The sequence below is a fragment of the Asterias rubens genome, chromosome 7 (assembly GCF_902459465.1).
Source record: "Asterias rubens chromosome 7, eAstRub1.3, whole genome shotgun sequence".
NCBI classification, from domain to species: domain Eukaryota; kingdom Metazoa; phylum Echinodermata; class Asteroidea; order Forcipulatida; family Asteriidae; genus Asterias; species Asterias rubens.
Genome location: NC_047068.1, coordinates 9,528,603 through 9,554,522, shown reverse-complemented (window position 1 = coordinate 9,554,522; position 25,920 = coordinate 9,528,603). Strand labels below are relative to the sequence as shown.

General features: G+C 37.1%; 1 protein-coding gene across 1 annotated transcript in view; it reads right to left on the bottom strand.

Annotated features, from left to right (window-relative positions):
• Positions 1–12,821, bottom strand: part of LOC117292625 (fibrillin-2-like) — a 102,795-nt gene extending 89,974 nt beyond the window's left edge. The window contains 5 exon segments of the mRNA XM_033774749.1: positions 594–716; positions 1,376–1,495; positions 3,252–3,647; positions 4,728–4,847; positions 12,435–12,821. Coding sequence (XP_033630640.1) covers positions 594–716; positions 1,376–1,495; positions 3,252–3,647; positions 4,728–4,847; positions 12,435–12,525 — 850 coding nt within the window. The 5' untranslated portion in view covers positions 12,526–12,821.
• Positions 12,822–25,920: the final 13,099 nt, after the last annotated feature.

Sequence of the window (25,920 nt, the reverse complement as noted above, 5' to 3'; positions counted from 1 at the left end):
AAAAGCACCAGAGGACCAGTCAACATTTTCCCAAGTGGTCTGGGCCTAATTTCATAGAGCTGCTTAAGCAGGAAATATTGCTTAATATATATTTGCAAAGCAGAAATGAGCAGGATACCAGTAAAAAATTGACTTGTTGACATGATAGTTTGGCTGATTTAACCTTATTCTGGTAAGCAAGATGTGATTGTGCTTAGCTACTTGTTGTGCTTTAAAGACAGCACTGTAAAATTGGGCCCTGGCTAGCCCTTTGAAAAGCATCCTTATTTCATTTGAAAGGTTGAAAAGTGTACATAAAGGCTGATGGACTAAAACAATAACCTAATTGGTTCTGCTGGCTTGTCACTAAACAAAGTTAAGGACAAACCAAGACCTTCAAAAAATGTGAGGTCTCAAAATCAATGCAAATTTTGTACTGAGAAATTACTTCTTTAAAAAAAACTATGTTACTTTTAGTTCATTGAGTTGGCGATGTGACGTTACTTCGACTTTTAGTTCATTGAGTTGGCGATGTGACGTTACTTCGAATTTTAGTTAAATTTCAAATTTTCATCACTGAAGCCTCTATGGATGTACAATAGTCATGTACTTACGTTCTTGGCATGTTTCACCCAGGAAGCATTCTGTACAGAGGCAGAATGTCGATCCGCAGTCATTACTCTGAAAGCATGTTCCACCATTCAGACATGGATCCGCATTATCACACAGGTCGAAAGCTGTAGAAATAAAGCATCAGAGATTCACAATGTTATATACACCATCCACAAACATCAATCAACTGGGAACCTCATAGCACTAAAAATACAAAGAAGCCACAAGAAAGCTGCCGCGTGGTACTTCAAAATATTTAATAATAATAATAATAACCCGTTTTTATATAGCGCTTTTCACACCCGGAGGGCGTCCCAAAGCGCTTCACATTATTACCCCTGGTCACTATTTACTGGCCAGACCAAAATTGTGTATACAAAACAAGAACTACATTGAAATTATTAAATGGTCAGCACATTTTAGCAAAACACCATTGTACTACATTAACACACGTACATGTAAGAGTTAAGATTTATCAATTTTTTTTTAAAAGGTATTTGTACGACTCAAACTCAACAACTGAAAATATTGTCGTTGTTAATCAAGATACAGGATTACCCACTAGTCCACTCAGAGCCTGGCTGGTAGAGCAGAATGCACAACCTTTTCAACTTTTTACGAAGCAATTATGGTTTGAAGTGCCTTGCTCAGGGGCACAAGTGTCTTGACAGGGTATCAACCTCGCACTCTGCTGCTGACGCCATTTAGATGAAAGTCTGAAATGTTCCCAACTCTGTCATTAATTGAACAAGTCTGAACACAGGAAGACCACTTTTGTACTTACATCGATCACATCGTGTCCCTCTGAAACAAGATTGACACTGACATGTGTAACTGTTGGAGGCAAAGTTCGGTATACATGTACCACCATTTAGACATGGGTCCCATCCACATGGATCGATAGCTGTAGAAGAAAAAAAATGGGACAGATTATTTAACAATTCTTTTAATAACACAAGTATTTATATATTTTACTCAGAATTTTTTACATAGCTACCGAATACTTTTAAAGTGCACACATTACCTAAATATTGCGTATTGTATGAAATTCTCCACAGAAACTGAAATCGTTATAAATGTTAATTTTTGCCTGTTTCAAAACCTTTCCATAACTTTAAAAGAGAATGAGTAAAATTCACTACACATGTTTCAAAGTACAGTTTTAAACAATATCCAATAATCGAATTCCCAAATGTCAGCTTGTTAATACTGTTTTACATTTAAAAGTTTGTCTTTAGGGGAAGTTTTGCAAATTTCTATCATCAAGGCGTTTTCTTTTTTTCTTACAAAACCATTTCTGAATATGCGATGATTGTAATAATGGGTGCCAAACTGAGCCCAGCCAAAATAGTTATAACTTGATTTTCTACACAAAGTACAAGGCCCAACCAATTAAGCCATCAACTTGAATACCACATTAGAAACCACCCAAAAACTAAAGTGCATCAAACAAAACAACATTCCTCACAGCTCAGGTACAAATCTCGACTGGAATTTGAACTCAAAAGGCTTGGGTTGAAAAAGCTATTGTGACTGTACATGCTGAAGAAAGCCTTTTCTGCGGTGGCAGCGATTTATTTACAGTGCGATGATGAGATTTGAGTTTGACCAATGGCCTGAAGGTTTGCTTTTGTGTTTTCATTCCTTCAGGTTCAGGGAATTTCACTTTTGTCAAAGTAAAGTAAAGATCTATGCACAACAATGGCAGGCAAGGCTTCACACCGTGTAGTTAAATATGTATTCCTACTTCTTTCTTATTCTTTATGGGACAAGATTGAAGAATAAACATATGGCCATGAATAAAAAAAAAAGTGTGAAGTGAACTTCAAGTATTAACAAAGACAAAGGAAAAACTAAATTGAATAACTAACTTCATAACAACTTCTTTCATGATTCATGGCAGACGAGAAAAAAATGATGAGTTAAACACAAAGTAACTTTCCCGAACCACCGAGAATGAATCGTAGTCAACATCTAAGCCCCATTGCATCAGCCCGAAAAATAGTAGCCAAAATAGGACCACAAAATAAATAAAATCCCACAATACTATACCATTCCCGTTCCATACTTTGGTGTCTTCTGCACAACGTAATTTGTTTTCTTTAACTTTCTTGTGAAAAGTGAAACAAAACCAAATTAATTGGAAAGGGCGCCCCCAAGAGACTTTAAAACACTCGCAAATTAAATAGTGGGACAACGACTAAGTCCAAATAAAAACGAAAACATGTAACTCGTTCCCACCAGCTTCCTTTTCAGAGGCCGCCTCCTTTTTTTCTTTTTTTTCCGCTTTGCATAACGAACGATACATTTTAACGATCAGACATACAAGAATATTTTGTTTTTGAAAAAAAGGCCAGCCGCCGGGTTGTCTTAGGCGAAAATAAAAGGGGGGAAAATGACCCTCCTCCTTTCTTTTTTCAAAAAGGCAGGACGCTACACATGTTTTTCTTTATTTGGCCTAACATAATAATTAATCAAGTAGTCTCAGTCAACTTCACAAAAAGGTACAGAAATGCACCGCCCAGTAAACCCTAAAAGCAATACTGTATCTTGGCTGCAAGATGACTGCTATATAGTTAATAGGAGGGGGGGGGGGGTCTAAAACACAAATTAATAGAACACTTTACTTTTTATAAAAACCCAACCCATCCAAAACTTACCCGCCGTCCAAGTAACTCTCCATCCTCCAAACTCAATGTTCTTGTCAGTAGCAAACAATATCCAAATAGTATCGGAGTCCAGTGTCTGCGGTAGCGGAGCCATCATCCCTGCAAACTTTCTAGGAAACCCGTCAGTTGAGCCATTAAAACTAAAGATATCATCTGGCAAGGCAAGTCCGGTGCCGATATACAAATCATCTTTATCGCTCTCCTCGACTTGGAAGAAGTTATCGAAAGTCAGCGTGATGGAGGTAGCAGATGGAATGTACAACTGGTAGAACGTGTTGTAGCGAAAATTGTAAGTGTTGGGATAGTTAGGGGACTGGAAGGAATTTGTAGTGCATGTGTTCGGCCAGTCGAAACATCGGCTGGGAGTTTCGTGAAATATTAAAAGATCTGAAACAAGAAACATTGACAAGTTATTATTAGATCATTAGTTGGCGATCAAGTTACTTCGACCTTGTTAGTTCATTAGTTGGCGATCAAGTTACTTCGACTTTGAGTTCATTAGTTGGCGATCAAGTTACTTTGACTTTTAGTTCATTAGTTGGCGATCAAGTTACTTCGACTTTTAGTTCATTAGTTGGCGATCAAGTTACTTCGACCTTTTTAGTTCATTAGTTGGCGATCAAGTTACTTTGACTTTTAGTTCATTAGTTGGCGATCAAGTTACTTCGACTTTTAGTCATTAGTTGGCGATCAAAAAAGTTCAATGACGCAGAAACGAAGGGAAATCGAAAATCATAAAAAAATGTAGGCCTACATAAAAGCCATACAACAACAGAGTCGATTGATTTCGATAATTAGAGCCTTTGGGCTAGATCCGAAAAATTGAATGCTATACCGTTTTACTCAAATCATGTCACTGTGTAGCAGATCGATCTCAAGCATTACACAATTATCTTGTACGCGTTACCCTTTCAGAAAAGCCCGTCGCGTTACATTTGTTGCAATAATTGATAGTAATTAATTAAACAAAAACTGTTGCAAGCCCAATAAAAGTACTAATTCATGCATAATAGTCACTCTTACTGCAACTGCACGGATACGCGTCATTTGTAGGAGTATCTGCCTACCGACCATACGTAACGTTAAAATTGCGCTCAGAGCCGACTGTCCAAGTCAACATTTTGAAAACAGGAGACTAATTATTGCAAAGCCCCATTGAATAAGACCGAAAAAATAGGAGCAAAAATAGTCCTTCCTCCAAATGATTCTGATTAAACTGGCCTCCCGAAAAGTTAACTGACACTTTGCAGGAAACAATGACTAATGAACGAGGACTTTACTTCGGGCCTGATCGGGGAGGCAAAGTAACAGATTGCCTCCATAACCGCCCGTAGTCATTGCCGTGGTGCCACTTGCTCCACTCAGTTTCCTCATAGGGTGATGGGTGCCCTTTAAGGATGCCTTGGTGTCCTTGCCCTTTCAAAAACGAAGCATTTCTATAGGCCTACAGGACTCACTGATACTTACTTGATGTTATTGAGCAGTCGTACCCCATGAGCATCCCCTCACATTGACAGGCGAAGTTGGGCGTGTTTCCCGGCCGCTCGAAACAGATTCCTAACCCACTGCAGGGATCAGACAGGCAAGCTGGGGGAAGATGAAAACAAAAATATAAATTGAAATGTTGTCTGAAAAGTGGGAAGAGTGTTTTACGATTATGGTGTACCGTGACGAAACATAAATTTATAAAGAATACACCAGTTGGTTTAGAGCGCCGGCACTTGTTCGTTCGGCAAGTGCCACTAGTCCATGCTACGTTGTTCAAGGAAACAGAACTTTTAACGCTATGTAATCACCTTATTTTTTGGCCAATTCGAAACAAATCAAATTAAAGGTTTTAGCTCTCAAACTTTAGGACGTATTACCAATAATAAGGGGTGTTTAATTAATTAAAAACAAAATCAGAATATTATTGTTATTGTCGGGATCTATTTTCACGTCAAATAGCCTATTAGTTTGCAGGCCTAAATACGTACGGAGAAAAATAATTTCGTTCTTCAAAAATCGCACATTGCAATCTGGTCACACTTACAGATGAACAAAGTTTTGAAAACCGATGAACATTTTTACCGTGATTTAAAACCTTCAAAAAATTATGATTTTCCACTCACTTCAATATTTTGTAATTACAGGCAAACAATAGGTGAATGAAATTATGAATACAAAGCAACAGAACGTTACAAAAACACATGAATGGAAGTGGAGGGGGGGGGGGGGGGGCATAACAAGCAGATTCGAGCACGTAGGCACACCAAGGCAATTTATTTGTCGTTTTGTTTAGGTCAAATGACTTTTATTGGAAGTCAAGGTTGGTTTAAGATGGAAAACCAAATATTAAATGATGCAAAGTGCGTGACTTAGTTGTAACATGTTATAACAAATTTGAATATGCATTCTGATTCTAATAAAATGCACCGTTGCATAACCCAGTCGGCAAGATTTTGTGATCCTGATCGAACTACGGTTATTACACAGAAGTTAGGACATTAAAACACGCATTATTTGTTTTGTTTTGAATCCAATGGTTTGAAATTTCATTTTTGGGGGTTAAAATTATTATACTGCCCATCCCGGATACAGAATGACCCAAAATACCCAAAACAAAACAAAACATTCCAGAAATGTGAGCCTTTTGAAGAACAGCTCCTACCGATAATTCGTCAGTGACGTATGCGGTAAACTATGCGGTGGTGTAAAATTGAGGCATGTAAAAAGTCACATCATTGTGATTTGAACCTTGAAGTTTATGAAAAATACAATGAATATATGAAACCTTTAGAAAACTAGACAACGTCGTCAAAATATGGGGCATGCGATTCCAGTATTTCTGGGATACGCTGACATGTAAGGTTGGTCAGTTTGAATTGGCCTATAATACCGTCATTATAGGCCATCTTTACCATCCATCGAACCTTGCATGTAATAGCTTTCAAACAAACCATTCACAATGAAACCATTTGAAAACGAGACAGCTTCGTAAAATATGGGACATGCGATTCAAGCATGAATTTGGGTGAACAAGACGAGGTGACAAGGTTGATCACAGTGTGGAATTTTCCTTTACATTAATTTTATGGGCCCCTTTTGCATTCAAAACCACGACTAGCCTTGATTAAGCATGTCTAGCTTGAAGTCAGATCCGTGCCCAATTCCATAAAGCCTGTAAACACAAATATTTGCTTAGCATGAAATTTCTTCCTTGATAAAAACAGGATTACCAAACAAATTTCCATGTGATTTTCAGGATAAGCAAACAACAGCTGAATGCCAGTAACAAGCAATATGCAACAAATGGAAATGTGGTTGGTAACCTTGTTTTTATCAAGGAAGAAATGTCATGCTTAGCAGAATTGTGTGCTTACAGGCTTTATGAAATTTTGCCCCGTATAAAACAAATGCCTTTTCAAGCCTTTCCAACAAAATTTGTGTTTATGGATTCCTTGTTCAGTGTGTACATCACAACTGATTTTGGGAGTTGGATATTTTTTGTAACCCGACATCAAACAGTTTTTTAGTATTATTATTATTTTTTTCTCTCGATGTGGAGTTATATTACTCCGTTTTTTCAACATTCATCAGCAAAGGCATACATCAAATAAACACACTATCAAAAGACACTCCGGTAAATACTTAATATATAACAGGCACAGTAAGTAACAGAAGCTCAGAAAATAACAATAATAATAACAATAAACAAAATAATTAAATAGTTAAATGAATACCTCTATTATATATACAAATATCTACAATTTAGCGTGACTCGGGAATCACGTGGTTCGGGAAAAAACAATACTGACAACAACAAAAACAAAAATTAGAAAAACATGATACATATGGGATAAAGGAAATAACTTGGCCCTTGGTAAAACAGGCAATTAGTAATTAAAACTGACTTCGTCCTTAGTGGTGAAACACAAAGCATTGTTCCTAGTATAGCAATTTTTGAATGATTCTGGTTTTAACCTGTTCTTTTCCATTCGAAGAAAATATTTCAAAGATAACTTTAACTGTGAGATGATGTCGATTTCTGCTGGTCTGGAATAACTATTAAACACCTTTTTGCATCGAATATTCCAGATCAGCCTCAGCAATTTAGCAACAACGATGGCCTGAACCGGTTTTAGAGCATATCCAAGAATTCTGTTAGAGTCGTTTAAATAAAAATGTTTGTTACCTGTATATTTGCTAAGCAATCTTTCTACAAAAATCCAAGCATCCAATGTGTGAGAACAGTAAATGAAAATATGCTCATGAGTTTCTCTTTCTACATTACAGAGCGGGCAAGATTCTTCTCTAACAATACCAATTTTAAGCAAAACATCTTTAGTAGGTAAAATTCTGTGTCTAAGTTTGTACATGAATTGCTTATCATCAGAATCCATTAAGTAGTTCTTAAAATCGCTGATCCATATCGCAGACCAATCAAGATCTTGACTAATACTGAATATATTTTGCTAAATTGGTTGAACTCTATGAACTACAGTTTTTTTCCTAATCAGGTTGCCGTAGTTGTCTTGGCTTTTAGTTAAATACATCGGAGCAGACTCCTCTCCGTTATAATCTTTGATGACTAACCAATTACATAAAGGAGTAGCTGGACCTTCTCTTTTGTCTTCAACTAGGTTATAATCCACATGATGCTTAAGGCGACCTAGCAATCTACCGGCATTAATATTACGTAATGCACACATATCAGCAATTTCTTTAAAAGAGATCAGTTTACCCTGTTTCACAATATGTTTTATCCTGTTAATACCAAAAGATTTAAGCACGGTACTACCAAAAGTGACGTTGTCCTTGGTGACGCTAACATTATTCCACAAAGGCATTTCTCTTGTTTCTAAAACACTAGAATGTTTACAATCCATAATACCTCCTGCTTTATCAAAGGCATTGATCACATCAATATAAAAGGACGTGGTTTTCAGAGCTTTTTTCTGATTAGCAAATATATACCATCCCAAGTGATCATTGGCGCTAGCTTTATTAATCCAATAGTCAAAGAAATATTTCCATTTCCCTTGAGATGAGGGGTAGCGAGCTAGCCAGTTTAATTTGAGGCTCATTAATTTGCAGTTAATGTCAACAAGACCCATTCCACCCGAGTCTTTTGGACCAATGATGGTAGCCCTCTTAATTTTTTCGATTTTACCATCCCAAAAGAAATTCCAGATCATACTATTAAACTTTTTCACGGTTTCCTCGGGACAGGTTAACACGCTGCCAAGGTAATTAATACACGGCCCAATCAAAATATTTACAATAACAGACTTGCCATGATAGGTGAGATTACGTTTAAGTACTACGGATTTTTGTAATTCTCGGACCCCAGTTGTCATTTGGTACGACATCATTCCCAAATATAATCCCAAGGATTTTAAGCTTATCACACCATTGGAAGTTACAAGGTTTATTATTAATATAACGGCGCCAAAGTTATACTCGTGAAATAAATAGAGGCAACGGGTAAGGCCAACAGACGAAGAAAGAACAGATGTGTTGAATAATGTGAATAAAAAGGGTTCCAGACAGGAGTACAGCCAGTAAAACTGTTTATAGATACGAATGGTCTTAATTTAAGCGTGTATAAATATTTTTTTCCAATGATTTTCAGATATGATAGGCCCTATAGTAATTTTGACGCTGCGCCAAAAGTCAAGAAAATAATTTTGCTAATGTTATTTTGGGGTGTCGTCTGAGAGTAATTCAACAGTGATTATATTTTTAATTTAATATGTCAACTGGATGGAAGCGTTGGTATTTATACACACAGTAGCTGCTTAATGGATGTTTACCCATGCTATTATCATATTTTAAAGAGTAGACAGATGTAAATGTAATGGGTTTTCTTCGGAATGGCGGATGGGTTACCTAGCAACGGGGGAAGCGGTGAATAATGTATCGAGGTGGGTCTGATTATTAGCGCGGAGTAGGCACAACAGATGCAGCTGCCATTACCATTATTTTGTGCTCGTTTTACAACCGCCGGGTGTGGTTTGTTGTTGATAACCAAAATGCGTTGTCATTTTTAATGCAAATAGAAGCAGAAATATTGTTTGTAATTCAGTGATTGCTAAGAATGTCCTCAGTGAAAACACAACATCCTAGAGGTAGTAGGAATTCCTTAAGAGTTTATAATAATTGAATGAGTTGTAAAGTTTCTGCATCCGGAAGCCACTTTTAAATTAACTTCAAAATTAAATAGTATCTCATTCATATTTAGATATTGATTCATGGAAAAATGAGTAAAAACGGTTTCATTTGCATCTGATATAATAGTTATATTATTGCAGTTCAAAGAGATCCATCGGGTAGAAATTTAGTTGTATTGGTTTGTCTTAGTTGTTTTCTTCTAACCAATTTACATTGTATGTAAAATCTTCAACCATAAGTATAGTTTTAAATTATTATGCCGAAACAGATATAGAAAAAGAGATTGATGGATTTCGATCCAGAACATAGTTATTCAATACAAAGCTGCACGTTAACTTTCCTATATAGCTTCTGCACCTTGAGCCTCTAATTGGCATAATAAGGCTTCAACAACACCAACCCCTCATCTCAGATCAGTCAACTCTATATTATGTTTGACTGGGTGTCTATTTGTTTGTTTGTTTAGATGGTCTTCAAGGGAACTCCACAAACCCCACGCCCAAGGGGATAAGCAAACGAGCGACAGAGCTGTTGATGTACAGTACACAACATAATGAGAAACGGCTTCCTTTGCTTTGAAGTAACTTTTTGAGACAGAAGTTATTTCTCATTCAGACCAGAAGTCTTTTTTGGGCACCTATGGTGGCACGTGCAACAAGGGTATTTTTTTCTTTTATTCTCTCGTCGTGCAACTTCGCGGACAATCTAGTCAGAATTTTAAGAGATTTGTTATTTGATGTATGTTGGAATTACACCAAAGAGAGACTACTGATTTTTAACAATTGCCAAACATGTCCGGGGTGGAGTTCACAAAGAGTTAAGACGTCTAGTCCTAAATTGAGTTAGGACGAGTTACTAGCCATATGTTTCCCAGGACAAGTCCTAAAGTTAGGACTATAACTCTTGGTGAAATCATGGAGTAGAGGTAGAATTGGTGAAATTGACCCCGGTGCAGTTAACGTATTTAGAGTCATCCTTTCTGGACCGTCCCTTCAAATAAAATAGGGCCTTAAGTCAACCAGAGATCGATTGCACAACATAAATTAAGATTTAACTTAATGAGTTGTCATTAGCCACCGACACAACAACAAACATAATGAACAACATTTTGTTTAAACTGTCGCATTTCATTCTCCCGCTGCAAATTTTACGGTTCATTACGGCGGCCATCTTTACGAAAACGTCTGTGTGGTTTGCAGTTCTGCAAACCAATATGAATGCAGATTTGAAGACTGAACTCATACATGATAAACGTTCATTATTAAACATATAATATAGCAAAATACCGATGAAATATTACCACAAAAAGTGATTAGAATCACTTTTTACTTGAATAAATTTATCTTATGATCTAATATCATTGATACTGCTGATGGGTGCAATGGTATCAAACAAAATTGGCAGAGCAAACAGTTAACTACATGAATGTACACTAATGGTTTTTCTGGGAATTTAAACGTAGAACCGGTACAAACCGGAAGATAATGGAGTGAACAACAATTTGTTATTGAATAATATGTCACTATTTCTGAGTGGTATAGTTGTTAAACCATCGACTTTTGGAGTTGAATTCTTGTAAAAACTACCCCTATATCTTTCAACGCTATATTCCGTGGATTTTTTCAGTGGTGCATTTGAAGACAACTATGTTTTTTTTGCCAATAGACGTGGGCATTTTTTCTGTCTTTGTTACAGCTTTTATGACAATATTTTGTTTGCGTGATACGACTTTTGCAGGTGTTTTCATAAGAATCTACGACAATAGAACCACTACAGCAGACATGTTGTATTTTTTTGTATTATAGAGATGTGTTCGCATGGTACAAACTTCAACTACTGTTTGGAGAGATGATACCCCCATGAGTCACCATTATTGTGCCTTCGAAGAACACAAACTAATTGAAGAGGGAATCTCCTTCATTTTTTAAGTCACAAGAATATAAAAATTTACAACAACCTGGACTCAAAGTACGATTTTAATATTATTGCTGTTTTGCAAAATCCACTCTTGGTAAAAAGCCACAAGTAGAAAAATTGTTAAATTTATGTGAAAATAGCTCGGGGAGCTGAAGGTACAGGAATCGATACTCCACTTAAAACAGTCTATAGATTGAAGGACGAGGGAAACATGTACCAGGCAAGGAGTTACTTAGAGATGCAATATGTGGAATAAAGCTGTTGGAATGGCTCCTTGTTCTACATCTCAGCAAAGCAAGATGGATGAGAACAAGTATAGAAAGTCTGGTTTCACGCTCAAATAATCTGATATCAGGAACTAGGTCAAACCCGTTTCAAAACTTACAACCCGCGTGTGTTTTGTAATTTTTTGGTCTTTCTATATTTTTTTAAAAATAAATAAATAATATGGATCACGAACTTTCCACCATTTCAAAGGTGTTCCCTTGGTCATTGCGTAATTTCTCCTGCATGGAGCAACCAACATTCCATTTATCAAATGACAAACCTTGGGGAAACCGACTGGATAATCTTTAATGTATTTGAGATTAAATTACTAGGGGGGGGGGGGAACCAACGACCTACGGATTAACGTGCCGGTGTTCTACCGATTGAGTAATCTATTTTTAAACAACGTCTTAGGTAGTAGGAATTGTTTATGAATTGCATGACTGTTATATAGTTGAAAGACTAAAGACTTGTAAAGCTTCTGCATCCAACTGCCAATATTCAATAAGCTAAATAGTTTCTAATTTATACATGGTTGCATAGACATTTTCCGGAAAAATATTGAACTAGAAAAAATATTATTAGAAGAATCAAACAGGAATTTTATGAATGTTTCATTATAATCCTTTCTCTATGATACATAGACCACCACTGCTCAACAGCGATGCTTAAAATATTATATATCAACAGGTTTGCCATGGAATTCATATTACAACTATTTGCAATGTCTGACCTAGTACATCAATAATGAAAACAAACAATTCTGAACCTGAATTTGCTGTTATCAAGCAAAGTAGGTTATATTAAGAAAATAATCTCCTCTATGGGTATACTTACCATCTTGTGCATGAACTCCCAATAGCGCCAGCGCCAGAGAGACCAAGAAAACTACTAATCCAAGACCACGCGTACATGATATGTATTCCATAATCGCTAACCAGTTTGCTGAGTTGTACTAATGTAATAAACAAGTAGGTGATATATAAAATCCGGCCGTCCTCCGCCAGCGGATACGGTCCGGTCCTGAGATTGGTGTAGGCGGAACACTGGTAGGAAGTATTCCTTAGACGATCATTTAATGGTGAAGAACTTCAACGATCAGAAACTGCATAAGATATGGATCCTTCTGGTGAAAAAATCGGTGGACGCGTCTTTTCTTAAACAACAAGTTATGAAACGTGCTTGAGCAATTATTACAGACCAAACTGTCTGATGTGTCATTGGGTAACGACGTTCCTGTGTTGGGGCCCAACCTAGGCTCCATCATAAAAGCAAAACCTTCTCAGGCATGGGGAGAACCTCTCAACCAATTCAGATGCAAATCGGCTTTTACTTTTCATTGTGTTTCACAAAAGGGTGCTGCATGGTCCAATGCACTGACGTGTACAGAGGGAAATCTACTGTCAACAAAGCACGATGTGGGTTCAGTCGAAATGATGACGCAGTCATGAATTGAGTTTTAGGGTGGAGTCCTTATTTAGATAGATTGTACATGCACTTCGCGTAGATACCACACAGTGGTACGTGGGCCGTGCGACCAAATGACGTGCTGATAGAAGTCAGCTACAATGCCATAGCTGTAACGTACGCATGACAAAACGGTAGGAGGACCTCCATGCATGACGTAACTGTTTTCAAAGTTCTATTTACGAAAACCTAATCGGTAAATAATAATTACAGTAACAAGGGAGCATGAAGTCTGGAAGTAAATAAGGTGGAGCATGGAGGAATACATTTCCTCCAAGGGTGGAGTGACTTTTGCTTCGATCTACCTCCATGCTTCAATTGAATTGGGGAAATTAAAACTGGCCTTGATTCAAACATTACAGACAAAAACACTAAACATAGAACACAAAACAGACAGATTGATTAAAACGAAAAAAACATGAGCCCTTTTCACACGAGGGCAATTTAGCAAGGGTCTCTCGCTAAATGTAGCATGGTTGTAAAATTTTACAAAATAAAGGATAACAAAATAGTATTGTTTTTACTGTCCGTTCTCTTGCAAAATCTTGTCCACGATTGCTACATTTAACAACCACTATTGCGTGAATATCAAGGATACAGTTTATTTTAAGGTAGGATTAAAAAGATATAACAATATACAAATTATATTACTAACTCAGAAAAGCACAGCTACTTCAAATCATTGTAAAAACATTGCAGTGGGGTTTTCTTGCGGATCAACTAAAATACACCCAGCATTATGCCATTAAAAAAAATCAATCTTCTTTGTGTTACATTTCGAAGCATCTATCATATGATTATAACAAAATATAAAATTAAACTTACCCGGTCTATGGCAAGTGAACCAGTTTGTACCCACGATTCGTAATGACGTTTATCAATCATTGATCAATCTTCAAAGTTGAGGCAAACTGGAACTATTTCGAAAACAAAAAAAAACCAAAAAAAAAACCACAACAACAACTTTTAGCATATCGGTGTTTGCAAACAAGCCTCTTGTCTGTCATTCTTTATTAATTTTTGCCTGTGCATCTAAGGAAATGGAAAACAGCTTTTTGCTTCACTATTTTTGTACATTACTGAAATAAGTTTATCGCTCTATTTTCTTTAGGTGTTCATTTATTGTTATTACACTATGTTGAGTATTGCTGTGGTTAGTCTTTGATGTGTTATTTCTGTGGAAATCAATTTTTCTTTTATCTATTTCTTCAATTTATTATCAAAACGTTTCCTCACAATGTATAACTTGGAAATGAGAGCACATCTGTTTTGTTTCGGAACGTTTTCGCCACAGGCTCCCGCGAGTAATTTTCGCAAGAGGGCGCTATTTACTTTGAGCAGGACGAGAACACCTCAATTAGGTCGCTATTTCTCATCTACATTGAAAGCACTTCAGACTTCATACTAAAGTAAACATTTTTGACGTGACAGACAGACATAGAGTGGAACAGTTATCAGGCACTTGCGATATAAAACCTTTGCTGTGATATCAATGACGTCAGAATCTTGGATAAGTTTGGTTATTGTGCACCGAATCTTGGTTAAAGCGTGGAGGTAGAACCTCCATGTTATAGACACTCGACACACTGTTGGTAATAATTGAGACCAGTCTGCTCACTTGGTGTATTTCAACATGCATAAAAAAAAAGTGAAAATTTGAGCTCAATTGGTCGTCGACGTTGCGAGATATTATTGGAACAAAAAAACACCTTTGTCACACGAAGTTGTGTGCTTGATTTCGAGACCTCAAAATCTAATTCTCGGGTCTCGAAATCAAAACCGTGGATAATTACTTCTTTCTCGAAAACCACGTTACTTCAGAGGGAGCCGTTTATCACAATGTTTTATACTATCAACAGCTCCCCATTACTCGTTAATATGTCAGGTTTTATGTTAATAATTATTTTGAGTAATTACCAATAGTGTCCACTGCATTTAAAGGCAGTGGACACTATTGGTAATTGTCAAAGACTAGCCTTCACAGTTGGTGTGTCTCAACATATGCATAAAATAACAAACCCGTGAAAATTTGAGCTCAATCGGTCATCGAATTGGCGAGATAATAATGAAAGAAAAATTACCCTTGGCACACGAAGTTGTGTGCGTTTAGATGGTTGATTTCGAGACCTCAAGTTCTAAATCTGAGGTCTCGAAATCAAATTCGTGGAAAATTACTTCTTTCTCGAAAACTATGGCACTTCAGAGCCGTTTCTCACACTTTTTTATACCATCAACCTCTCCCCATTACTCGTCACCAAGAAAGGTTTTATGCTAATAATTATTTTGAGTAGTTACCAATAGAGTCCACTGCCTTTCAAGGGAAGGTATCACGTTTGGTAATTACTCAAAACGAACATTAACTGACTTGGAAACGCCCATTGGAGAGCTGTTGGTAGTATACACATTGTGAGCAAACGGCTCCCTCTGAAGTAGCATAGATTTTGAGAAAGAGGTAATTTCTCACTAAAATAATAAAAGACTGTAAGCATACAAATTCGTCCAATAAGCCGTAAGTCAGCAAACTAGTTAGGCACCCAGTCTGTCATAGCTCAACAGCTAGCTATAGCCAGTTAGCTAGCCAGCCGGCCAGCCAGTCAGTAGGTCAATCAGCCAGCCAGACAGCCAACCCAGTCCGCCGCCACAGCTATAGCTAACCAGTCGGCCTGCCAGTAAGTAAGCCAGTCGATCAGCCAGTCAATCAGTCAGGGGGTCAGAGCCAGATATTCATAAGTGTCTGTCAGCAGGCAGTTCACCCCGTCCTTGTGACGGCTTTATTTCACATCAACCCAATATGCAAATCGGAGCCCCCAATTCTACGGGTGAGTTGAGTGCATAGTGCTCGGATTAATGCCCTCTTATCAGACTCATCTAAGACATTAACCTTCACACAGGCTTTTAAGAATCTAACATCTTTCCTTCTTTACGTCAAAGTGTCCCAAACACGATTCCTTCCTAACACCACAAACACCTTATAATGTACAAACATAATAAGAAATCATATCAATTACTTACTGTGCAAAATCCACGGGGGAAACACTCCTCTCTTAGTAACGACACCACATCATGACGTCATCGAGAGCGTTAACGATTTCATGACAGAACAACATGCCTGCTGTTTGTCCGTGTTTCTTTTGACGTGTTTTTGGGCCGGATCACGGGAGATTACAAACTCTTCTTTAGGGAATATCCATATTGGAAAAACAACTCAATCATTTCCTTGTTGAGCATCCCCCTCCTCACGACTGCATTATTAATCAATAATCGTTACTCTGAGCATGTACCATAGGCAAAGTTGGCGTTTGGATTCGATTGTTTTAATCTTATTATGACAAATGTTGATATCAATAATAAAATAAAATACAAATATATATATATATATATACAAAATGTGGAAAGTTCATTTCAAAAAGGTGATGTCAACACATAAGAAGAATAACCCATGATTGAAATAGGCCTACACAATAATTATGAGATACGTATAATGCAGAAATGTATCTCATATTAAGACGTTTTTGCATCTCTCTATCTCTTTAAACTTTAAAACAACAATCCTTGGAAGGGAATCTTTTTCCAAAGGGGTATATATTATTATCGGCTGCAGTAAGTGAGTTTTGGTGGTCAAATATTTTAAGAACAAATACCCATGGTAATGCTTCTCAGGGAGTATTAAATGCTTCTCAATCTCGGATTCAATTTGTGGCATAGAAACTGACAACATTTCACACAACCACATTACATCGAAATAAGATGTTTTTCCAAATGCTTTATACTATCGAAAGCTGCTGTAGTCTTCTATCCAAAAGTTTTGTTGCCTATAATTTTAAGATTGATTACTAAACCGAGTTCCCTAGCAACACACCTAACTTATGTACTTTGGATGAGACGTGAAGCCAAATGTCGCGTGTGTTGTGTACACAACCAAACTAGTGCACTTAACGTTAAAGGCAGTGGACACATAATTTTTGGCATGAAATCTTTCTTGGTTACCAGTAATGGGGAGAGGTTGGTGGTACACAACGTTGTGAGAATTAGCTCCCTCTGAAGTGGAGTAGTTTTCGAGAAAGAAGTAATTTTTCACGAATTTGATTTCGAGACCTTAGACATTTGAGGTATCGAAATCAAGCATCTGAAAGCACACAACTTCGTGTGACAATGGGTGTTTATTCTTTCTTTATTATCTCGCAACTTCGACGACCAATTGAGCTCAAATTCTCACAGGATTGTTGTTTTATGCATATGTAGAGATACAATAAGTTAGAATACTATAGTCTTGGGCAATTACCAATAGTGTCTAGTGTCTTTAAGAGAACGGGTTTGCCCTTATGTTCTTGCTTGTGTTTGATACAAATGCACTGCATCTTCTACAACATGATGCTATAAATGGGGTCATAATTAAAAAATAGCGCAGCTGCTAGAAAACCTGCTAGGATGCCCGTTGACACTGTTGATTTGTATAAAAAGGTGTTTATTATTGAAAACAAAACAAAACACACTGAAGACATGCGGCTTTGTTTCACATCCCGATGGGCTGAGCAATAGTTATTAAAGTCTTGCCAAAGGACACAAGTTCCAATCCCACATTAATTTTGGACAACTTACTTTGCATCTTGGATTAATTGATTTGCAAAATTATACATGGTAAACCCTGATAAACATTGAGGATGTTTATAATGTTGTTCCATGGTGCTTAACAACACATTGATGTTTGACAGCGGATGTATTAGCTATGAGTTTGTGTTGATGATGAAATTGTAACTCTTTGCCTTTATTCAAAAAATCTCTCAAAACTCACTTGTATCAGATGTAATTTGTTGTAATTATAGTTCCATTGGTCTTGCTCTTTCCAGCGCTCTGATCTTGATGTAAAGGTGCTTTATAAATATTTAGTTGTATGTATGTATAAGAGGCTAAAGATGAATACATTAAAGGAATTGTATACGTTTTTTTGGAGCCCACTGTTTGTTTCGATGCCATAGCTGTAGGTTAAACAACAGAACTAACCTGAAAAAATTTCATTACGAAAAGGTTGTAGCGTTAGTGAGATACCGCCGAAAATCTGGAGCGGTTATGTCCACGCATGAAGCATAACCGGCAATCGGAATACACACGAGAAACGTTATTGCTAATAACGCTTCTCAGATTCAAATGGTTTTCATACTTGCAATACTTCGAAGTGAAAAGTCTATTAAAATGCACAATACTATACAAAGCTACCGGTACTTCTTACCAGGCTTGTTTGTATTGTCATTTGTTTTCAGAGTCATTACCAAACGTATACGTACCCTTTAAGAGTTGTTGTAGTGTCGTGTGATAAACCTGACATTCTATAGGATTATGAGCACAGTCCCATGGTGGATGATCATCTGAAGCTTGGATTATACACTTTACTACACAGACCAATTTTCACGCGTCTCAAAATAGAAACAGCACCACAAAACGCTCAGAGTACGAAAGTTTGTTTCACTTCCGTTCAATTAAACAAAATTAATTTCCACCTTGCAAAATGTAACGGCAAATAGTTCAACAAAGATTTGCACTGCAAAACAGGGGTGTTAAAATGGAACAGGGGTGTTAAAATTGATATTAATATTTTTTCTCTCAAAAATAGTGCAATTAGGAAAATTTGGTGTAAAATTTGATTATTAATTGTTGTTGGCTGCTATGAACGACAACACCCATTGTGTAAATTTAACACTCTAGTGTCTATAAAAAGAGAAAAAAAACCCCTTCCTTTATTGGAGATGAGATCCCCTTTTTGTTTTGCGTGTTGTAATTTGTAATGTTCATAATTTCGATTACAAGGTAATCATTCTCTAGGGATATAAACAATTACTGTTTTCTTGCATGAACTATTAGGAGTAGGTGTAAAGTAAACAAGTTTTTGTATAAAATTGGCGGAGTATCAATAACCTTTAAAGCCATTGGACCCTTTCGGTACAGAAAAAACAACAAAAAAGTTCACAGATTTACAAATAACTTACAGGGTTTACAGAAGGTAGTGGTGAAATACTTCTATTGAAATATTATTCCATGAAATGCTTTACTTTTTGAGAAAACAGTAAAACAATATCAATTCTCGTTAACGAGAATTACGGATTTATTTTAAACACATGTCATGACACGGCGAAACGCGCGGATACAAGGGTGGGTTTTCCCGTTATTTTCTCCCGACTCCGATGACCGATTAAGCTTTTCACAGGTTTGTTATTTGATATAGAAGTTGTGGTACACGAAGTGTTGGCCTTGGACAATACTGTTTACCGAAAGGGTCCAATGGCTTTAAAGGACATTACACAACATGGTCTAACATCAAAGATTTACATACAGCTTAACGGTCCAATGATGATGATAATAGAAAACATCCCTTGAAATATTTATGTCTGAAATGTTATAATCTGGGGATGAATAAATATAACTACTATCCCTTTCGGAGTTCATCGCTCAGTGAGTTAGCGTTTTATTCATTTATGTTTGAATCGATGTCATACAACATTTGTAATGGGGTTTTCACTATTTTTTTCGTGACGCAGATGACCGATCGATCTCAAACCTCTCCATGTTTGTCAGTTTATGTATAATGGTGGATTACATAGAATGCTTGCACTGCCAGCAACTATTAGCAAAAAACAATTATGTAATGTTTCTTTTAGTTGTTGTAAAAAGAAGTCATTTAATATTATTTGTGAAAAACAAAATCGGCTATTCAGCATTTATATTTATAAATAAACAAGTATAACATAAACCCATGGTTGAGATTTTTCATTGTTGATATCGACTGAGTGACACTTTGTAATAATCTTGGAGGTGGGTTGTAGGCTTCACCGTCTTTAAGACAAAAGTTTTATACTCAGACAATAGATGGAGCAAACAAAAGTTACTTCCACAGAGGAAAATAAATGATTTTAACATTTCCAAAACGTACATCTATCACCAAGCAACAAAAGATGCACCATCAACGACTTCTATTGAATCACCCTCGGTCTGCTTATCACACCTTTATCCCCTATAGCGCCCTCTTGTGTAATAATAATGAACCGTTTCCGAAACCACGGCTTCGGCTTGGGCTCCGTCTTTGGGCTCCCGGCTTAGGCTTTGTCTGGCCGGTTTGAAACCCCTTACAATAAGGGCATTATTCAAATTTAGGGTCTAAGCCGTAGCCTTAGCCGAAACCCGTGTTTTCAAAAAGTGTCCCATTAAACTTGCATGCCGTCTACACCGATATATTAAGTGGCCGGGTCTTGGTTACTTTTGTTTTAAGTTAAATTGTATGCCCACTCACTTAACTCATCATGATTATACTTAAACAAATCTGCGAAAAACCTGCTTTATTATAGTAAACGTAAAATGCGTCACTTTAGGCACTTTGCACTGACGTCACACTGTCTGCAACATGGTGCATGTATGAAGTGATGAAAAAGGCCCACTACAATAATACGAGGTAAATTATGACACCCAACAAAGCGACAGTGACGTCTATAGTGAAATGGATCACAGACAGTTTCAATCTTGCAAACAATAACAAATCTATTAACGGATTATGAAGGTCTGAAACACAGCAACATTGTGCAATTGCAGTACAGTCAATTAAAGAGAAACGTCTCATCGACAGACACAGGTGTTTGAAACGTCTCGTCGACAGACACAGGTGTTTGAAACGTCTCATCGACAGACACAGGTGTTTGAAACGTCTCATCGACAGACACAGGTGTTTATTTATAGGTAGCCGTTGGGCTCAGCTGGCTGCAACTTTCGTAAAGCCTGTCATTAATGTTTGCATTTCATGCACTTACGTCTCCTCTTTTTAGTAGCCCGATGGAATAAGTAACCATAGGCCCTACTACGAATTTTTACGACAATTGAAATAAGGTAAAAATTCAAAGTTGCAGGCCTACCAAAATGAAATTACAATCAACTCATCATTTTTTAATTAACGACCAGAATATTTAAAAGGCAATAAATAAAAAAAAAAAAAAAAAACAGTCGTTGATGATAATTCTTCACAACACAGATTGAGTGCATTAAAGACACTGGACATCTTGGTGTATCTAAACATATGCATAAAATAACAAACCTTGAGCTCGATTGGTCGTCGGAGTTGCGAGATAACTATGAAAGAAAATACACCCTTGTCACACGAAGTTGTGTGCTTTCAGATGGTCTTTGACAATTATCAATAGTGTCCACAGTCTTTAAACTACAATTTCATTGCAAGGGCTGAATGCTCACACCCATATGTTTTTTTTTAATGAAGAAATTGGTAACACATGAAGTGATATTTTACCCTCTGGGAAAACTGTTCAGAGTTTTGTTGAGTGTGTATTCGCTTTTAGTGGCTAGACAAACGATTTATCAGAAACCCAAGGAGCTATATAAGAAACACCGGGCGTCCCCCATCAGTCCCCTCCTAATATCCGCTCAGGAAGTCATAATTGTGACTTATGATTTGATTTAATAAAAAGTAATCAATACATAATATTGCCTGAAATTTGTCGTCTGCAATAATTTGTATTTTACCGTAAATTATGAAGAGAGTTCCCCGCACTATTGTAACACTTGACGCCACCAGTGGTGCAATGAATAAAGTATTTTATTTCAGTGAACGACGATGGGGGCGAGGAGGTGGGTGGTGTGCACATAGTTCTTATTATCCACTTACTGACATTCTAAGTCCCCTGACGCCATGTTGTCTTCCAACATGCAATTAGGATCGTTGGGAAACTTTTTGTTTGCAATGTGTAGTTCTTGGCCAAGTCTTGTGTAACTCTAGAGCGACTGTGTGTAAAACATTCACTACGGAGAAACTTATAATGCTATGCTTAAGCCGATTCTTGTTAGGACGGTTGTTCATTCGAATCAATGTATCATCTTTTACAGAGATGTTGGGATCAAATTCTGCAGCACAGTAGTGTTATGAATACCGCCCTCTCTCGTCAATGCACCAAGCCGGTTTAATCATGCTACGGGGGTTCCCCGGCTTAGCTGTGCGCACTCTTCTGGAAATGAAAAACATCACAATTAAAGTTGTTTACACGTTAAGATGTTGAACAGACAAGATTTGACTGGTTTCTGAAATGTCTTCACACTATATGTTGCAAAGGATATAATCAACTCAACGGTAACAAAAAACCCGCCTTTAAACCATCCTACGAAGAATGCAGTCATAATCACCGGACAAGAACACCCTGATAATAATTGTACATTCTTTCTAATTTTCATGGGTTTTAAGCGAGTTTTAACGGCGAGTTTTTACGGCTTTTTGGTCCATGCTGTAAAACTACGGATCTAACCTCGAAATATTTCAACCTGTCGATTTTGTTCCCCACTATACGACCTAATTGCAGTCTGACGAAAATTAACGACGACAAATGGGAGGTTTTTTACTTGACCAAAATGCAGTTGAGAAATCAGACATAACTATTATTATTTGTAGGGGTCGAAGTTTGTTTGCTGTTGTTGTTGTTGTTTTTGCTGCTGCTGTTTTGTTTGTTTGTTTGTTTGTTTGCATTGTGAGTGTGGTTTGGGGGGGGGGTATGGGGGCTAGGCGCACTTTTTTGTTTATCTCGTGGGGCAAGGAGGGGTTTCGCCACCGATATTATGACATACCACGTGGTGCACTTAGCATTCTTAGAATTGTCTCCGATCACAAAAACAATCACCCATTGAAAGAAAGATGTTACGCCTTAATATAGTACATACAGCCAACACATAGTCACCGTTGCCGAACCTTGCTTTACAGCTGACAGCTTCAAAAGATTAGTATTGCTCATAGAGCTTAGCCCGAAATATAGGAATACACGTCAGAGGCGTTGAGTTTATCTTAAATACGTGTAGGCCGAGCTTAGGGAAATAATAAGCCCGACATCTGTGTCACTTTGGAAGCGTAACTAATTACCGACACAGAGCAGTCGCAGTTGGACTTCTTCTGCTTTGCTACATGCATTGTTTTATTTCCAATTAAATATCTGCAGTCAGGAAAATGGATGGTGATGAAAATGTGACATCTCTCGAGGGGACGGTTCGGGGTAATAGGAATCGAGCTGAGGAGAGAACCCCCTAGTGGGGGAAAGATCAAGGAGCGGGTCCGGTATTGAGATCGGGTGACGCGCCGGCTCAAATTCTCAAAGGACCACAGTCAATTGGAAAAGTGCCGGGGATGTTGTTAGATGTCTTAATGCAACACATTATGGGTTATATCCCATAAGAGCATGGCCCTGGATAAAAAAGGTTTGATTAATATAGATAGTTGGTTTAAACATTCAGTTCGAAACCTAATTACAATGATAAGAAAGTATGTATGAATGCAGGGAAGAGTAAATGATATGCACTTATCTCATGCAATAAATATATCTACTTTGTCTTGTCCAATATGTACACAACTGCAATCCTTTCCTTCAATAATAAAACAAAACACCAAGATAAACATAGTCGGTCTTGTTCATTAAAGGCAGTGGACACTATTGGTAATTACTCAAGATAATTGTTAGCATAAAACCTTAGTTGGTAACGAGTAATGGGGCGAGGTTGATGGTATAAAACATTGTGAGAAACGGCTCCCTCTGAAGTGTCATAGTTTTCAAGAAATAAGTAATTTTCCACGAATTTGATTTCGAGACCTCAGATTTAGAACTTGAGGTCCCGAAACCAACCATCTAAACGCAAACAACTTCGTGTGACAAGGGTGTTTTTTTCTGTCATTATTACCTCGCAAGTTCGATGACCGATTAAGCTCAAATTTTCACAGGTTTGTTATGTAATGCATATGTTGAGATACGCCAACTATGAAGGTCTTTGACATAGTGTCCACTGCCTTTAAAGCACTCACTGCTGCATACCCATTTTGTTTGAATACAATATTGATATAACCTGAAATATATTTATTTATTTATTTGAATGAAATATTCTGATGGATTGTACAGAACTCAAATACAGGCACCCAATCCTCCAAGCGGACTGAGGTCACCAGACTCTTCCTTTTCCAAGTTCCAAGATCACAACTCTCTTGGGTTGACTGCAGTTTTTCTCCTTGCTGGCCCTACTGTCTGAAAAAGTCCCCCACTCGTGAAGCCTCACCAGCCAGTGCTTTTCAAATGATTACTCAAAACCTTGTTCACACTCTTAACCAAATCGTATATATTATTTATATCTACTTTGCATATACTGTTGAGGGCCTTGAGTGTCACTTCGTGGCAGATTTGTCTGCTATATAAGAAGCCACTGTATAAATATCTTCTCTCAGCCCCAGGTATCACAAATACTTCCGATGGTTCTCGCTCCTTCCGGAACGCTGCTGTGCATCTTTGGAACAATTTACCACACAATGTCAAACAAGGTGATATCTGTGCGCTATATCTGTCTATTATTATTATTATTATTATTATTATTATTAATTCTATTATTATACATTACAACAAAGCCTAAGCCCACCTTAAGGGTTTAATGACTGAACGAATTGGATTGTTCTTACACTTACCTTGATTGTTTGTTTAATGGATATGTAAAAGATACAAGGCCAAAGGCTCTGGACACTTTTGGTAAATGTCAAAGATGAGTATTCTCACTAAGTTGATGTATCCCAACATATCCATAAAATTACAAATCTGTGAAAATTTTGACTTCATTGGTCTTTGGATTTGGAAGATAATTACCACAGCAAAAAAAAACCCACTCTTGTTGCCACATTTTAGTGCTTTTAGATGCCTTTAATAATACTTCAGACATGAAGTCTTTAAATCAAAAACAATACGTCACTCCAGAGAAACAAGTTTCTCACATAGTGTTATATTATCAACAATTATACTAACAATTATTTTGAGCAATTGCCATTAGTGTCCAGTGCCCGTAAACCAAAGACCCCAAAACAGACCTCAGTTATTCAAGTTACGACAAGCGTGACAATTGAGTGGAGAAGTCAAGGACTTGGACTGATCAGTGTCGGCCACTGAAAACACACTAATCGAAACGTCAAGTAAATTGACACACAGGTGTCATTAGGCATCATTACTTGACCTGCATTTGCCAAAGTTTCATGGGCAAGTGTGATTTGTAAGACCTATTGTACCAGAAGGGGATAGTATAATATGTTTGGTAATCACCCTTAACATTGATGGCAATACAAAACTTACTTAGTTAGAAGTTTAATTAGGTTTCTATTATAGCATAACGCATTTCACTTTGAAGTTATGTGGTTATAGAAAAAATATAAGTTAGTTTCTAGCAAGTATTCAATTTTAGGATAATTATACCTGGATTGATATAATCTCCCCGAATTTACAGCGATATCTAAAAAGACGATCTCAACGATATCTAATAATTAAAACAATCAAACAATAAGTATAGTTCACATTTAAAACCATGATCAGAACAGACCTACAGGTTTTACATCTAATAATCAAAGTAAATTATGTCTACGCACCAAAGACAAAAACAGTTTTTATTTTAAATTTATCCAACCATCATCCGTGAAAGATTCGGCAGCTCAATTGTATGTTGACCATTCGCTGTACAGTGTCTATCAACCTTTACCTCAGAGAATTTATAAAGTTTTCACGCGGCGTTCTTCAAATATTAACGTAAAAAAGTTGCAACTCGAGGGTAAGATTTAAAAGTTGACGTCAATGTTGACATTCAGTCAAAGTAGTGAACATTGACGTACAATTTCAAGTTTTTGAGTAGACACTATTGGCAATTACTAAAAATAATTATTAGCTTAAAACCTTCCTTGGTAACGAATAATGGGGAGCTGTTGTTAGTACAAACATCGTAAGAAACAGTTACCCCTAAAGCGACGTAGTTTTCGAGAAAAAAAAGTAATTTTGCAGGAATTTGACTTCGAGACCTCAGATTTAGATTATGAGGT